At 42.8% G+C, this 18564-nt stretch overlaps 1 protein-coding gene across 1 annotated transcript in view; it reads right to left on the minus strand.

Annotated features, from left to right (window-relative positions):
* Positions 1 to 705: 705 nt before the first annotated feature.
* The window catches only part of snx19b (sorting nexin 19b), a 47176-nt gene continuing 29317 nt past the window's right edge, over positions 706 to 18564 (minus strand). The window contains exons 12-14 of the mRNA XM_080731205.1: positions 4880 to 5064; positions 4423 to 4510; positions 706 to 2083 (exon numbers count right to left, since the gene is read on the minus strand). Of these exons, the coding sequence (XP_080587331.1) occupies positions 1960 to 2083; positions 4423 to 4510; positions 4880 to 5064 (397 nt within the window). The 3' untranslated portion in view covers positions 706 to 1959. The remainder of the gene's footprint in view (positions 2084 to 4422; positions 4511 to 4879; positions 5065 to 18564) is intronic.

Below are 18564 nucleotides of genomic sequence, written 5' to 3' on the forward strand. Positions count from 1 at the left end.
GAGTGGTCCAATAACTTCGTAAAAACCATACAGTACATACAATTCGTACAGTAACCTACATGTGTGTTCTGCGAAGGACTTTCATTGGCTCAGTACTTTCGTATGGTGTGGACTTATATCACGTTAGAACAGTGCACATCAAACCTCATTAGAGCCACAAGAATCCTTCCACTATACCTTCATTAACAGAGGCGTTTCCAGTATTTTTATGGTTACCGACAGCATCATTTCTTCACGCGCAAATTCAACAAGTAAAACAACAAGCATTAATAAGATGCACCTTCATAAAACAGGCAGCAGAGAGGTCAGCATTGGAGAACAGTGAGATAATATTCAACTGGATGTAGTGATAATAACCCATACAAATGTGTATGTACTCTGTACTTGACCTGAATATTTCAAAATACAAATTTGGCCAGAAATGTATTTCAAAATATGTTTTGGACCCTCTAAATACATTTCCAAAAGTGCTTTACAAATAATAATTAACAAATAATTTCACATAGATACGGGCCCCTTAAAATATATTTGGTCCATTATGTATTATTTTGAGACAAATGAAAGTGACAAATGAGATTGATCCAACAACGTAAGGCATGGTCACTGACTGGGACAGGAGCTGCTATGTGCAGGCGAATCACCTATCCTATCTCTTCAAGTCATCTTTTAAGGCTTATCTCACACACACACACACACACACACACACACACACACACACACACACACACACACACACACACACACACACACACACACACACACACACACACACACACACACACACACACACACACACACACACACACACACACACACACACACACACACAGACCCTCGAGGGGTGGTAAATATTGGCACTGGGACCCCTCTAGTGTTTTACAAGGTTATCAGATCATATTTGACAGACAATAAAGTGTTATCAACAATCAGACAAATAAATAGATTAATACAAAGTCAGAGGCAAATTACCTCAAATATTCAAAGATATTCTCAGAAGATCAGTTTGAAAAATTGATCACGGCTGATGGGAACAGACACAAGAACAGAATCTGAGTTGTGTTAGGGGACTTGAAGATGACCCTTCCTGTGGTGAGGATCTTATTGTTAATCTAGAGCTTTCAGGACACCCTATGTACATGTACATCTGCCTTTGAAAGAGTCTACTGGTCACAGGACGGTTCAATGCAGTGCAGTAGGTGTAACAATCACACTCATGTGGTTCTAACAGAGACCTAGTGGGATTTGAAGGAGGAAGTTTGCAACAGAAAACACAAACTCAACACGGTGAGCTTTGACAGCGGAAGAAAGTCAAAGCCTGCTTCCCGGAAAGCACTGCTCTATGCACGGATCTCGGTTAGGGGGGGTAAGGGCCGAGTGTGAAGACCATCTGAAGTGAGTTTGTCCAAAGCCGGAGGTTTTAGTGAGCAGGAAGAGGCCAAATGTGGAGAATGGACGAGGCTTTCCCTGCACATTTAGATGTGATCTGTGTTTCAGCACGGCACATCAGAGCCATGCCGCCATCAAATGCAAACCAGGTGTTCTCATGTAATCAAAACGGCTGCAAATGTGCGATGTGTGTGCGCAGGTACAGTATGTGTGCGCGCGTGTGTGTGTGTGTGTGTGTGTAAGCACAAATGTGTACAGCACACCATGTTCAAGAGCTACATACTACGTCAATACATCAAGGTTAAATTGGAGACAGACCGAAACTGGCCTCAGGGGCCAAATCCAAGAGATCCAAGATGAGGACAATGAATATTCAGTCTTCAGCCAGATGAGTTCATCTGCCTAAAGTTCACACATACTTCTATCGGTTCATCTAGGTCAAATAATCAATTAACCTATGGGAAATGCTTAAAGTGTGTGTGTGTGTGTGTGTGTGTGTGTGTGTGTGTGTGTGTGTGTGTGTGTGTGTGTGTTTGCGTGCGTGCGTGCGTGCGTGGACCGGTTCTTATGTCTTCATGCTGCGAGTTTGTCTGGGCTCTTGGAGAGGCTCTGCAGTAGACTTCTCTGGAAGTCTTCCCCTGGCATTTCAGGAACCAGGAACTCCAGTAGAATGTCACATATGCAGTAGACTAGGTGTCTGTGGAGCAAATAGGTTACAATAAGACACGGCACCTCCACTTAACATTCGAAGTACGCCCATCAACACCACTTTACACTGGGCAGCCAGTACAAACACAATGCATATCCCCCATATCTACAAGACCACCTGATTTACAATTCACTCTAACAACATGTGTCTTGTCTGTGTTAACTCAGTCGGTGCCATATTTAAAGTGGGACCTCTTATATTGCCGTTTCGCCAACAAAGGGTTAAAAAAATAGTGTGCACGCTGGTGCACACATTCGTGCACAGATCATGCACTATGCATGTGCATGCTTTTCACAGCTTTCAAACAAAAAAATCCGCTTGGAAATCCGTTCAGGCATTCAGGAGAAGGCAGCCCTTATGTTTTCTTCAAATGTAAACAAACATGGCTGCCATGTTTGAAAGATGGGGTTGGTATGGGGGTTAAACATGCAATTTCGCGATCGCGATCATGCCTAGTACATTGTTGGAGGTCCAACATTTTTTTTTTTTTAATTATTTATTTAAAAAAGACGTCCAGAAGACGTCTGGCAGGGAGGTCCATAGTTAAAAAGACGTTTTTATTATAGAAACGTCTTTTTTGGCAGGGTATAAGTTAACATAGCGGAATGTCACCCCACTATTGCAATAGTTTTGATGTTCTATGCACTTATTCCACTGATAACTATTACTATACAACGACAAAATCAATCAATCAAATTAATTCACCTTTAGAACTTCTGGATTTCTACCGGGGACCTCTAATACTGCTGGTTTTCTATCCTATCAGGACATCTACCTGTAGTACTGCTGGTTTTCCATGCAGCCAACAAGTTAGTTGCATTCAGCTGGCATCATTGTTATTGAATGCAGCTGTAGTTCAACCAGGGACATAAGGTGACTGTAATGAACTACCTGGTAGGATAAATAGTTCCCAGCAGTACCACTGGGAACACTGCATTATCAGACAGTGAACAGACCTACAATCCGCCTCTAGAGTACACATCATCTTCTCTCTATGTGCAGCGGAGAAATAAGACCTGGTCTTATGCAACAGCCTTGAAGACCCTTCCAAAAAGTGAATGTTCCAAATTCATCGGCACCAATGTACAGAAGTGTTTGATGTCTAATGGAAATGCATGAGGTGAAATCTCCTTGGTTTGACAGCTACATAAAACTATAGAAAATATACAGTACAACACTGTGCCAAGGTTTTAGGCACTTTTGATGTTTCTACAAGAACGTTTGTCTTATAGGGTTATTCTGTCTTCTGCATTAGTGTCAATGGGAAATATAATATATATTCTTTATTTAGCAAATAGTGAAATATTCCAGTGATATTTATATGCTGTTAAAGGAAGACAGTAACAAAGTAACAGACCACTTCCCAGATAAAACATAACTAACAAAAAAACTAAAACAAAACAACAACAAAATATAAACATTTTGTAGGCATGCTCAGAGTCAGTACATCAACAGAATCAACAAAAACAGCCATGTACAGTAGGAGGAATAAAACTGGGGGAGGAACAACTTAGGAAAGGTTGCTGAAGAAGTTTATAAGGCGAGGCTGCTGGAGACCGTTTAATCTAAAATAAATCTTAACACTAGAGGCAAGAGTGAACATAGCAACAAGACAAAAGGTGATCATTCTGCATTAGCAAGGTTTCTCACAGGCAGACATTTCAAGGCAGACAGGTTGTTTCCAGATGTGCTGTCCAAGCTCTTCTGCAGAGGCAGAAAGAAACAGGTTGAGGACCGGAAACGCAGTGGTCGGCCAAGGAAGCGGCAGACGAAAGGCACATTAAGCTGCCTTCCCTTTGCAATCGGAAGATGTCCATCAGCTCAGAACTGTCAGAAACCAGTGGGACCAGGGTACACCCATCTACAGTCCAGAGAAGTCATGGAAGACTTGAAGCTAAAAAGCCATTCCTACGACGAGGAAGCAAAGCCAAGCCACTCACCTACAGTATGCATGAAAACATACAAAGAACTGTGGTGCAGAAAACTAGTTAGCAGTGTGAAATATTTTGCTCTAACAGAAGGCAGTTAGTCTGCAGAAGGTCACTACAAGGATGAGGTTTCTGACTGAGGTTTCTTGCACCTTTGGTTGTAGAATTCGTCAGAATTAGTGGTTTCCCTAATGCTGAGAAGCAGATTGTTATTCCCGATGCAATTCCATCAGGGAGGCAGATCTGATCCATCCAAAATTAATTCTGCAGCATGACAATTATACCACACATACTGTACTGTATAGACAGAGTCATAAAGAACAACAGAGAGAGAGAGAGAGAGAGAGAGAGAGAGAGAGAGAGAGAGAGAGAAGAGAGAGAGAGAGAGAGTGTGTGTACCTGTTAATGAATGGATTCTGCAGAGACTGGTGTGCCGTTTTCCAGCTTAGTTTGTATTTGTCGGAGCCCAGCATGTCTGTCACCAGATCTACAGACACACACATTGAAATCAACTGTTAGACATATGGAGGTGACACAGTAAACACAGCATCATTCAACGAAACACCTCACTCTATCGATGCTTGTTGATGTATTCTCTATGCTTTTATGTGTCTTTCTCTCTATCTTTGTTCTACTTCTATGAGGGTCAGATATTGCCACTAGAATGGAAAGGGAAAATCTGCCATTGTATCGGTCCTCGTACCACTGTGCAAGGGTCTGTTTTAGGATTAGTACCATAGTCTACTCTAGCTCTAGGGTTAGGATTAGGTCAAGGGTTAAGGTTAAGGGTTTTGGAGCGGGACAAGAGAATGAATGTTGTCAATGGGTGTGTGTGCGTGTGTGCGTGCGCTTATACCAGGTACTAGCTTGAGGAGGCTGTGCAGGGCCTGCTGTTTGGTATCTTCTCTCTGCTGCTGGCTGCGTTCAGGGCGGGGTTGTGAGGGCAATGCCCCCCCTGGCCACACTGCCTCCTGAAGCATCCTCAGGTACGTCACCCAGTACTGGGTACAGGTCAGGTTGGCCACGCTCACGTCCAGCCATCTGATGTGCACAACCACACAGAAAGAAACATGCCGTTTGTTTTAACCCTGGCGTCAATTAAATCAATATAGGCAAACATTCAATATAGGCAAAAATGTAAACAAACAAATAAATAATAATTATACATTTTAATTTTGCTAATCTACAAGTTCACAATGCATTTGCAATGCAGGTATTGCAGAGTTTTGCTGGTTAGTTTTACGTTTAAATGAACCTGTATGTTACTGTTACACTCTCAAAAAGCATGAAAGAGACAGGAGCATTACACAACTGAGCATTCCTACAAGACACAATAGCTTGATTACGAAACATTCATTGTGATTGTTTCCAAACCCACAACCTAAACTGTTACAGTTCATGCAGTCAATTTGATTCAAGAGGTTGGAAGAGAATATGTTTTTATTTCAAGGACATTTTCAAGCATTTATTCAACAGTGGAGAGACACAGGGGGGGGGGGGGGCATGCAGCACGGACCGAGCCTTGATATAGTATATCGTCACTGTCGGGCAGAAACCTTGTATCTCCAAGTTTCAAATTTGTATGTGTTTTCTTAAAAGTAAAACCCTGCTTCATCATACAAGACTGTCGCACAAAACTAGTGAAAATAGCCGATCTACAAGCACACAACGCCTTGCGGTGTGAGGTGCTGTGTGTTGTAGATCGGCTGTTTTCACTATTTTAAATCATTTTTAAAATGATAAAAACAAAACGAACGTTTCTTTTGGACACACAAGGTTTCCCCCCCGACAGTGACGATGTGCTCTGCCAGGTGAGCCACTGGGGCGCCCGCGGAAGAGAAGATCTTATTAAACGGCTATCTACGGATGACTGGAAAACATGGAGCCCAGTGGTTGTGACCTGACCTTGTCCACACTGAGATTTACTATCGTTGGTCTGAAAACATGACCACACCAGCCATCCAGACTGGTTAGTGATGTTATTTAAAGCCCAATGCGAAGACTTAAAAGACACAGTCTAATGTAGTTCAAGTATGCAAACACAGCACATGTCCAGGCTTGTGTTGTAGGAGCAACTACTGTTAACAGCTGGTCGGTTCAGCCAGGTGCCAACTCTCTGTTCTTGTCTTTAGACAGTAATTTTACAAACAAGAACTAACAACACTAAACAATGATAATAATAATTATAGTTGTTGAAAAAGAATGTACTGTCTTTGGACTGCTCTCTCTCACACACACACACACACACACACACACACACACACACACACACACACACACACACACACACACACACACACACACACACACACACACACACACACACACACACACACACACACACACAAGTATTAACAAAAATGCTTATCAGGACGAGACACTGAGATGCAGACGTGATAAAAGCTGATTACAAATGTGTGCACACGCACACGCACGCGCACACACACACACACACACACGCACACGCACACGCACACGCACACGCACACGCACACACACACACACACACACACACACACATAACTAAGTTCTGACTCCAGACTCCGCTGAGATCTAGACATGATAAAACTCTTTCCAAAATAATTTAACAGCATGCAGACGCTCTTATGCAACACTGTTCAAAACCACATACAGCTTAAAAGAAACAGGGACCTCCCTTCAGGGCCTATATGTCATGTTTATCCATTGTTGACACACGGGGAACCCTCCCCCCAAATGAAGTTATTTCATTAGCGTGTCATTTTAGATTACTGACTGCAGTTGGACAGCAGTCCTAGGAGTACAGATGGGAGGATATTGTGGTGGCCATCATTTTTCACTTTGTTACGCTTTTATCTGTGTTTCATAACTGCTGAAGGCTGCACTCTGATCACACTGTCTATTGTATGTGTTGTATAACTGCAGTGTTAAGACTGGGCATCGGGAGTTTATCCCTGTGTTACAAGTTTAAAAACTAAAGATGTAAGGACATTATATAACTGTACTGTAGCATGAAGCTGAGCAATCAGAAATTATCCAACAGCTGCAATTGTGCATCTGTGCGATTCTTAACTATTACAACTAAATGATGTCCTTACCTTATAAAAAAATGAAACGAAATGAATTGGTGTACAATCAACACAGAACACCTAGTGAATCAATTAACACACATGGAGACACTAGAATGAGCGTGTATGGTACTCTAAATCAGTGTTTCTCAACCTTTTTTCTGCATGGGCACACTTTTCATGTCCCAAGAATCCATGGGCACACCAACGGTGTGTGAATATCGTCACTGTCGGGAAGAAACCTTGTATCTCCAAGTTTCAAATTCGTACGTTTCTTCACAAGTAAAGCCCTGCTTCATCATACAAGGCTGTCGCACAACAGTAGTGGTGCGAGGCATTGTGTGCTTGTAGATCGGCTGTTTTCACTAGTTTAATCATTTTTAAAATGATAAATACAATACTGGCTTTCAAGCTGTTTCAAGGGGCACACTTGACCCTTCCCAGGGGCACACCAAAGGTCCCCAGGCACAGTGGTTGAGAAACACTGCTCTAAATACAGATGACACACAGATATAAGTAAGTAAAAACTGATCATTTTACACACACTCACGCACAAGCGCACACACACACACACACACGCACGCACGCACGCACGCACGCACGCACGCACGCACGCACGCAGACAGGCCTGGCCCTGTGTTTCGTGGGAATTCTCCTGGTTATCAGTGAGGTCTGGCCTCCTCCCCAGCAACAGTGTTTATTTTGGTCAAGGCTGGTTAAAAGCCCAGTAGGAGGATGATTATGTGAGTCCATTCACCACCACATACCACCCAGAGACAAGCTCATTAAATCACACTGACTTATGACAGCTCACTGCCCCTCCACGACAGCACACAGGGAGCTACGGTTTGTGGGACACTGACAACTATGACTAACGTTGCACACACTGCATGTTAAACTACCGGTAATACAAACATCAGAATTACTACAACTAGAAATTCGCGGCCGCTGACGAGGCCGCTCCATTCCTAGGACTTCACGCCCTCCGGGCGCTCAGGCAGGACTGCTCTATATTTGATCAAATTGTTGGTCTGTGTTTCGGGTTCTGTGTTAACGCTGTTAGCTGCTGCGCGATTTTTGTGCAAAAGGTGGAGTCTTTAGATGCAGTGTAAACGTGATTCTGTCCCGTACTGGGAAAGATGATGTCTGCACTACACTGTCCGTGCCACCAGGGGACACAGTAGGCCTACACTACACTCATAAGTACACTGCACCGTGGAACTATTTGTAAGTCTGTGTTTCGGCCGGAAGGTTAATAATGGACGTACTATGATGTAATTCGCGTCATAGCATTAAATTATGTTTTGTTTAATTGTACATCGTGCAAGTACAATACGTTCAGGGAAAGCAGCTAGGAATGTAGGGGGAAAATGCAGCGATTTATGTGTGAAAGGAGGAATCTGTAGAAGCAGTGGTGTGAGAGTCTATCAATGACATGCTTAAACACCACCATGAGCTGGCTTGTCAATTAGTTGTAAGGATTATTCATGTAGTGGGCCCCAAACCTGCCCATAAACTTGCGATACCATATTTGACCAGTAGGGGATTTACTCCCCGGTCCTGGAGGCTTGGTCTAGGCCAGTGGTTTTCAAACTTTGAAATTTGAAGGTCTCCGCTTAACTTTGACAGTGTACAAATGGAACCAAATGGATTTCTACACTACACTGTCAAAGTTATAGACTTATAAGGGTCAATTTAGACCCCTATAAAGGAACCTAGAGAGTCCCTGAAATCCACTTTGATAAAAACTGGTCAAGGCCAGTCTATAGTTAGTAGTAGTACTAGTTAGATGCCTCAGGGCGACATGCGACCTCGCCCTAAAGGGAGAGGTCACGCCAATTCTTGGCCATCTGGCCAGTGATGTATATCGGACCAGTTACCCATATATGGAGACCCCTGGTACCCATATTCATGGGTTGCATTTGTAGTCCTAAACGGCCATGTTGAGGACCAACACAGGTGTTTCAATGTGTCTGATTGGCATAGAACCTAATGTTCTACGGCAATCAGAACACCTGTGTTGGTCCTCAACATGGCGGGTGACTACAAATGCAACCTATGAATATTGATCCATGTACTGTATATGGAGATATGCTGTGAGAGCCGAAACATGCTTACTCAGTTATTTGTTATGTGAAAGTCCTATGATGTCTATGACATCTGACATCATACCCTTTTATGCCCATACATGAAGTTCCCTGTCTGTAGAACCAGCCGTTAGTGTGGTATGTGGCCTCCATATATGGGCATTCACATATGAAGTCCTGTTAGATATGGGCTTAATATTGATGCCATCAGGGAACTCCATATATGGGCATAAAAGGGATTCTGTCAGAGCAGCAAACCCATAGAACCAGTGTCAGGCGTTATAGACAGAGATACACACATACGGACAAGCTGTGACCGTTCACATACTAAACTGCGACCTACGGTCACAACTATGATGTCATATTTATGGTTCATGTATATGGGGAGTTATTTGGTTATGTGCGCCAAGATGGAAGTCGGTCTGATCGGCAATTCTGGACAACCAGATCTCCAAATTATGCCTATATATGGGCATATCGGTCCGATCAGTGGCTCTGGACAACTGTCTAGCCGACCTAGTTCAAACTTGCATACCACACGCGCACACACACACACACACACACACACACACACACACACACACACACACACACACACACACACACACACACACACACACACACACACACACACACACACACACACACACACACACACACACACACACACCTGTGGTAAGAACTGCATGTTCTTTGTTTTACCTAGAACTGAACTCGGAACTAAAGTTAAGACAAAATACCACCCCACAAATCACTTTTTCCGGTCACCGGTCGGGTATCCAACGCAGGACTCAGGAGAAGCTTAGCGGCGCTGATAGCAAAACATCCACGAACACACAGTCAAAACCTAAGACACACAATGACATTACTGAGGCCTTTTTTTTTTTCTTCTTTTTTTTTTACCATTTGGCAGTAACTCTACCCAAGTGCAAATCATCTGATCTCGTCTCGTCTCAACACAGGAAACCTGATGTAACTTTCTCTCTAGGCCAACTTTGTGTCGTTGCGAAACTGACTGCCTGATAAATGTCATGGAAGGACGCCAACCTGTAGTAGCTGAACCTGCTCTCGCAAGAAGGAAAATCTTCCATCAACTCCTCCACGCTCTAATTTCTTTAAATATGCAGGTAGGTTGGTCAGAGACGGGCTATTAGAGAATAAAATAGCAAGGGGGATCCAGAAATTCCTAGACGTTCAAGAGCGTGGTCTGAGACCAGCTCAAGAATATGATTAATTCGTTCTGAGATGAGACAAAGACCACACACACAGTGTTCTTATTGTCCTACGGAAAAACGACCTACTACTCTATAGCTGTGGTGCAAGTAATAATTTAATATTACTTACAGAATGGAATCAATCTTATTGATTTTTTTCATACTCTGTCTCAGCAAAACGTAACATCCCGGATCCCCGCTCTCGGGTCCTTCCTCTTTTGTGCCCATATATGGAGATTTGTGTGTGTGTGTGTGTGTGTGTGTGTGTGTGTGTGTGTGTGTGTGTGTGTGTGTGTGTGTGTGTGTGTGCGTGCGTGCAGACAGCCAAATATCTTTCACATTATATGCACTTACCCGTTCAAAGATATGAGCTCCGAAATGATGTGCAGTGTGTGGGTTATGGGGTGTGCACTGTGTACACAGTATATGAGGGATGGAAAGTAACTTTCTGGTGCTTGCATGATAATATGTAGGAGCATCAATGTAAGAAATACCCGTTTCGTTTAAAGGCTACAGAGATACTGTGTACCGATCTACATGACAACATCTGTAACAGGGCCAGCCAACACCCCCCCCCCCCCCACACACACACACACACACATACACACACATACACACACACACACACACACACAGAGCGATGTTGCCCCATGCTAGATGCAGAATAGCTATGCCTCATGCTAGAGGCAGAATAGATAGTAGATACACCATAAAAATGCTAATATACAGCATATGATTTGTGAAAGTGACAAACGGGCTTCACAGTTATGTCAGGTGTGTTCATATTTCAGATCAATTGCTCCAGCCACTGAGGAGAAACGCTGTGACAGACAGACAGACAGACAGACAGACAGACAGACAGACAGACAGACAGACAGACAGACAGACAGACAGACAGACAGACAGACAGACAGACAGACAGACAGACAGACAGACAGACAGACAGACAGACAGACAGACAGACAGACAGACAGACAGACAGACAGACAGACAGACAGACAGACAGACAGACAGACAGACAGACAGACAGACAGACAGACACTCACTCACTCACTCAGACAGACATTCGCAAAATTATAGTATAGATTGTATCTATTTGGTTGAATTTCTTTCACAATTTGTGAATTCATAATGATGAAGACTGGGACTAGTATGGAACTGTTATATACGTATATATATATATACACTGTGTGTGTGTATATATATATATATATATATATATATATATATATATATATATATATATATATATATATATATATAGTTAAATAGTCTTTATTCAACTGGGAAAGAATGCTTGAAAGAGTTTTGACTGCACTTTGAGAGTGAGCGTGCGTGTGTGCGTGTCACAGCTGACACAGCTAAGTGAGAAGTGAGTGAGCAGCAGACATAGCTGAGTGTGAGTGGATTAGCGACCAGCGTGACTGACGAGTAGCGTGACTGACGAGTAGCGTGACTGACAAGTGGTGGAGGCTTTCATACAAACTGCGACCTGACGGTCGCAACTACCACTACTACTGCCACAACAACAACAACTAGCTGGCAAATAGGCTCAGTGTTCAGCATTGCTGCCTCAGATGAAGAAGGCCCTGGGTGTGCTCTTCCCGTGTCCAGGTGAGTTCTACTGGGTGTTCCATTTTCTTACCACACATAAAGACATGCATGTTAACCCATTAAGACCGGGAACGCATCTGTGTCACATACTGTAACCACTTTAACCATTATTTGTTATACTTTGGCCATTCAAAAATAGATCTACAGCTCATAGCCCAAAAGGCATTGGCCTCAAATCTGGAAGAGTCGCTCACAAATTCAAAGTATGTGCAAATGTACTTGGCAATAAATACACTTAACACAACCACTATATACTATGGTATTAACACAACTAACACTGTAATTATTGTTTGCTACCACTATGCACACGTCCCTGCCACTCCCATTTAAAACAAACCCTTTTCACAGTCCTAGTGTGTGTTCTTATTTCTCTTGACACTGCAAAAATATAAACACAATCACTTAAAAAATACTCCAACTGGAAAATGACCCTGTCTAATTGACATTTAGAATTGGCCTGGAAAAAGTGACATGGACACAGGGCTCGGGGGTTGGATGGCTATGCGGGCAAAGAGAAGGGAAAGCTTATGTTCATTTGGAGAAGTGAGTGAGGCAATTAATGCATGGTCTGTGACTTGTTGGAAGAAGAATGTTGACATGAGGCTGGTTTTCACATCTTAGCACGTTGGCCCCGATATGGTTCATTTAGAATGCACATTAGCCCCTTACTGGAGGTCTGTTGGCATGGGACACGTTTACCTGTCCAGTCTCATTTGAGCTGATTTGGAATTTTGGATCCAGAAAAGGTTGTTTCATATTTTACTCACGTAGAAATACTGCAACTTTGGTACACCTTACTCATGAGAGAGACAGAGCACTGGAAAATGACCCAAATAAATACATAAATAATCCAACATTATGCTGTTTTTTTCTTTTTGCTTAAGTGTGACTGTGTGACTTTCAGTTCATAGTTTGTGCAAGGTTCTATTCTGAGCTCTTGACTGCATGAAACATAGGAAGAAAAGCCTTGAATTACTTTCATTATGCTCCAGTACTCCTCTGTCTGGCAAAGGTACAGAATAAATACTCAAGCGTAAGGACTTAACTTTATAAATCCTCAGAAAAGCGATGTTAGTGCACAATTCTACTCGTGTGTTAAACTGACCTACTGTACTAAGAATAGTAGTCAAGACTTATTAGTCTATCGGGGGCACGGTGGCGCAGTGGTTAGCACTTCGCCTCACAGCTAGAAGGTCCTGGGTTCGATTCCCGCCGGGGGACGCTGTGGGCGCTGGTGGCGTGTTCCTCCTCCGCATCATCAGCGCCCACACCCTAGGTGGGGTTGGCGATAGGGCCTTTCTGTGTGGAGTTTGCATGTTCTCCCCGTGTCTCCTAGGGTTGATACCCTCACAAAAACATGCACGTAATCCTGGTCTCAATAATGCCTCCCCCTGGCCAGCCGGGGCGCCTGATGGAGGGGAAAGGAACTGGTTGGAATAACGTGTTCCTTCCACGCGCTACGTCCAAACCAGGGAAATCTCCACTGTCAGGTGAAAAGAAGCAACTTGGACTCCTCATGTATAGAAGGAAGCATGAGGTCAGTCCGTTGTCTCCCCAGGCGCGGCAGAGGGAGAGCAGAGCCCAGGATTACATAGGCAATTAGCACTGGGTGAAAAAATGGGTTACAAAATTGTGGGATAAAAATTATTAAAAAAAAAAAAAAAAAGACTTATTAGTCTCTAACGCTGGTGACGTTTGTGTAAAGAGTATGTTAACTCTGTAACCCAAACAACCTGGCCTCCAAGTACTGGCACTGGCAATAACATGGTGGCATTCCTATACCAATCTGAACGGCATGCACTGCTATTAAGGATTCTAATGTGGACTTTTGGCTGCAACTCGGCTCAGAGATCTTCAAACATGACGCCCACCATTAACACATCCAGCACTTGTGGACTAATCCATGTCACGACCCGCACTGGCTGTACAGGCACATAAAAACCATGCAGCCTTCAACTCTATTCACTGTACCCTGACTGAAGAGAACAGCACGGCTGCACCATCCATCCAGCTGCCCGGGCTGAACCAGAAAAGAGAGGGCAGTGTTTTCCTAATGGTTGTGTGAGCGTGGACTCGTGGAGAAAATGAATGCGTCTTGAGGGGCTCAAGCAAACAAGGAGGAAAATGAAAGGACTGCAGTAGTACTTTGTGTTATTTGAGACTACCGGATTGGTACATGTCACGTATACTACAACATTAAAACAGCCTGCTGGACAAAAACAGAATGTCCAAATCTGGCTTCACACTTCAGTTTAGATTAATGTGATGCCGCTGTCTATGTTTGGGTTGTGATCTAAGAGAAGGCACGCAGCTGGCAAATAATCCAACACGTTCCAGGCCTAAATTTCCACTCCTCTGAAACCAATCAAAGTACTATCAAGTTAATCACATTAAATCTGATTACCGGGCCACAATTTGTCAGGGACAAGCAGGAAATATTGATTGTAAGTATGGCGGGCATTGCAAGTGCAATTGAACAGAACACAGATGTTGAGTTCAGGGCATTTCATAACTTGATTATCCACACTAACTGCTGGTCTCAATTCCTGCATACTTTCCAAAATGAGAGCCAAAGCCGAATCGGAAAGCTGTTAAAAACGTTGTTTCATCTGTCCAGCAAGGTACAGTATATGACACTGTTGACACCATCTATGGACCGCATTTACACTTGGCAATGAGATCCTTCTCCTATCCAGATTGTGTCTCGTCTTGTATATTACTGTTATTTAGTTGATTTAAAAATTTTATTGGAATTAAAAGGGAACTTTAGTTTTGCAGATGTATTACCTGAATCCAATTGTTCTTTTGTGAGGAGCACGTTAACCCTTCCAAATCTCTATCTCAGGAGCTCGCTCTCAAAAACAGTGCTGGAAAACCTCTGCCAGGCTGGCAGAGCCAGCTTATACACAAGTAACACACCAATGGCGAATGGCGACCGTAAGGTCAGAGCTTCTAAATACGGCACAAACTTGTCGTTGTGTCTTTGGCCAACAACCATGGTGTTTTTGAGGCGATGCACAGCGGTAACGTGATCCGCCTATCGCTAGCACAGCGGTAACGTGATCACGCCTCTCGCTAGCACAGTGGTTGATTAGCGTGACTGACAGACGGACATAGGCTCTGTGTTCTCATACTAAATGCTCGCTGACAGTCGCAATTAAATGACACATCTTGAATACCCTGGTGGAGTTAAAAAAAAAAACATATTTCAGTATCTCTGTTGAAATCTCTATCCGACTATCCGATCTCTACCAACAATGTTAAGTCTCACATAAAGTGTAAGAGATTCTGGACCAGCCAGGAGTCTCTAATGGGATATTCATTTGTAATACGGAACACAGTGCATGACAAGTTAACACAGAACTGATGAACATCTAGAGTCTCTAACTGATATGTTTTACCTCTCACCAATCACATGCATCAGAATTACTATTGCCTTTCCTTCCATTGTAAGGATCGTGTGCAATGTTTCCAATGCATTCTGAGTCTCAAGAGCTCTCTGAAAAAACAAAAAACAAAAATAAAAAAATTAAATACTGTATGTTAATGATGCATTTTGAATTGACTGGTGGTCTTTTCCCCAAGTTTTTCCAAACACATCTTCAGTATAATATTCATCATGCCAACCATCGGATCATGTTTCGCCTTAATGTTTTACAGCAGAGACACAGAGAGTCCTGTCTAATAAAAGATGGCACAGGATGCTGTCTCATTAGTTGGAGCACAATCACACGGACATGATGCAGAGTGAAAAACAACAAATAAACACATCTTAATGGCTGGTTTATGTGGGTGCCTTCAGCGCTGGGCTGTGTAGCAGTTAACTCTAAATAGTACCAGATGCCTCAACTCCAGGCTTGGTCTCCTGCCTGCAGTACCCTCCTGTCCATACAAACCTCTTCGTTTCTCCCTTTCAACCTAAATACAGCAATACCACATGACATACACGAACAAACACAACCTGAGGCACTGTTTTCGGCCTGACTTATAGCTTGGGCACAACTATGCTGTACCTCAAGTGGAGTGCTGTACCTCAACATGTTTGAAAGTGATATACTGTAGGTCTGTACCAATTTTCCATTTAATTTCCTTGCTTTTTTCAAATAGCCGATTCATATATTATAGGGTTAAAGTGGTTAAATCTGATTCTGATGCTATATTAACTCAAGGACCCCCTCAAGGACCCCAGACCGAACTTGGAGAACCACTACTCTATAGCAAGAGATTATCCTTCATCAGCAGGTAATAGTCGCTTGCAGACTTTCTCTCTACTTCATATTTATATATAAGGTTTCAAAACTACATGGGGATGCTAAGGATAGGCCTTCACATTTGACCTTCACTAAGACGAGAAGTGGAACATGTCGTCTAATGATGATATGAGGCCCTCGTGTACTGTGATACAATTTATATAGTTCAAGCCCCAGATACTGAAAATAGTGTATTCACTTTCATTAAGTGTCCTGTCCTCAACTTAATGTGGTGCCAACAAGGTAGAGTAAAAAAAGAAACCAGGGTGAAAGGGTGAGTGAAACATTCACTCACCAAATATCACACTTCAAGTGAGCTTAAATAGTGCAACATTTGAGCCCTACTGTAAGTGATTCATAATCTGAACACCTCAGTAGGCCATTCATAATGGCAGCCAGTCAGCCACAGTATACATTTCACGACCAGTGTCAATTTAAACGCATTAACAACCTTTTTTCACTGACGAAAACTAAATAAGAATAAATTAGACTAAATATATTGACAATTTCGTCATTTTATGTTTGATTGTGTTTGGGTGTTGCACTCTGAAAATGACTGATCTACAAGCTATTTTCAGCATGCAACCAAGTGTAAAATCAGCGATTACGACGCCATCAAGGCCCGCCAAAATACATTTTGACGACAAAATCAACTGTACATTTAGTCGACTAAAATCTTATATTTAGTCGACTAAAACTACTAGACTAGAACTAAAGACGTTACAGATGACTAAAATATGACTAAAACAAAACAAAACGTTATTCAAAAGACAATGACTAAACTAAATCAAAAGTTGCTGTCAAAATTGACACTGCTTCAAGCATGAGAAAATTCAGCTACAGCCTGTAACAGCATGGAAGAATCAAGAGCCTTTCTCTGGGCAGAGCAGCAAGGGGAGAGTCAAGGGTCAAAGCAGAAAAGCTCTGTGCATGGCCCAGTATGACATGAGGCCCCGTTTTCATGGGAAAACCGTGCAGAATGGGTTAGGGCTAATGGAGACCTGCAGAGACATTGGCATTACAGATGAAGGGTATTAAGAGACAACATGTCTTCTTGACAACATGATGTTACCTGGTAACTGTCAGCTCGTGAGGAGGGGTGGGGGACAGTTAAGGATTTACTATCTAGGGGATCTCAGACAAAACTTCTCTCCATTGTGAACGCTGACATTCTAGATTGGACTGTGGTGAAGCAGAACTTTGCAGAAGATGAAACATATCAAGGAGCCGTCTTGCAGAGAGTGTATTTTCAACACTCCCAGCTAGACACCCTCTCGATGGGTGGTGTAGTGGGAGTGGCTTAGTGAAAGAATGGGAGAATATTCAACCTCTTCACCAAGGACACGAAACGCTGTCACTACACTTGAGTTCTTGTGTTCTTGCTTTGCATAATGACCTAAAACGTATGCAACAGGTGAAAGGATCTGTTAAGAGAACGACAATGGCTGGAAATGAGAAAAGAGATTTTTGTTTTGGAGATGGACCTCTCCTTTGGTCACAGTGCTGTGGAGCCACTTGCAAATGACAAGTACAGGTTTGCAACAGTACTAAGCATAGTGTTCAGTGCAGATTAAAGTCAGTACTTGTGGAGGTGTAAATAACTGGCAGGTCTCTACTGTTCTTCTGATAATGATTTCATAATGTACAGTACCTCCATGCCCACCTACTGTAGATGCTCTGTAGCAACAGAGCGTTGGGGACATAATAGTAGGCCATGGCCTACTAAACCTTTATAGAGCAGTATAGCTCTGCATATAGCGGTCAACCTCATAGAGTAGCACTGAGATTTCATTCCAGTGGTTCTATTACCAACAAGTGCCTCATGGTAAAAATACACTCTGTTCCAGGTGGGGTCGACCTATATTCTCTACCATAACCACCTCTATTAGAGTGACATGTGGGTGGACAAAAAAAGAAGTCAGTCTAAGTGTTAATGGTCAAACGCTAACATCCAAAACTGATTTATACTTCGTTGTGCCCTGGTGTCTCACACCGCCACCAAAAATAACTGATCGACAAGCAAGAATAACTCGGGCTTTACTCAAGAACAGCCAGATCCGTGGAGAGCACTGGAAGGCTCTCGTCTTGTCCGTTTATATATTGTAGATCCGTTGGTGTAACTCATGTGGACTGGGAAGACTAGGTCACAGTCTTAGTGGAAGAGGTACTTCACATTGTTATTTATCAGTTATATTCAATATTTAATAGGGCCAACAGCTGAGAAATTAAATAATTTAGGAGTAACCCTTAACCCTCCTCCTAGTTAATGGGGATTTTAATTTGATGGTTTTATTTTGGAAAAGTATGTAAAACATTTTGTTGTACAACA

Source organism: Nannobrachium achirus, assembly GCF_963921795.1.
Source record: "Nannobrachium achirus genome assembly, chromosome: 8".
Classification (NCBI taxonomy): domain Eukaryota; kingdom Metazoa; phylum Chordata; class Actinopteri; order Myctophiformes; family Myctophidae; genus Nannobrachium; species Nannobrachium achirus.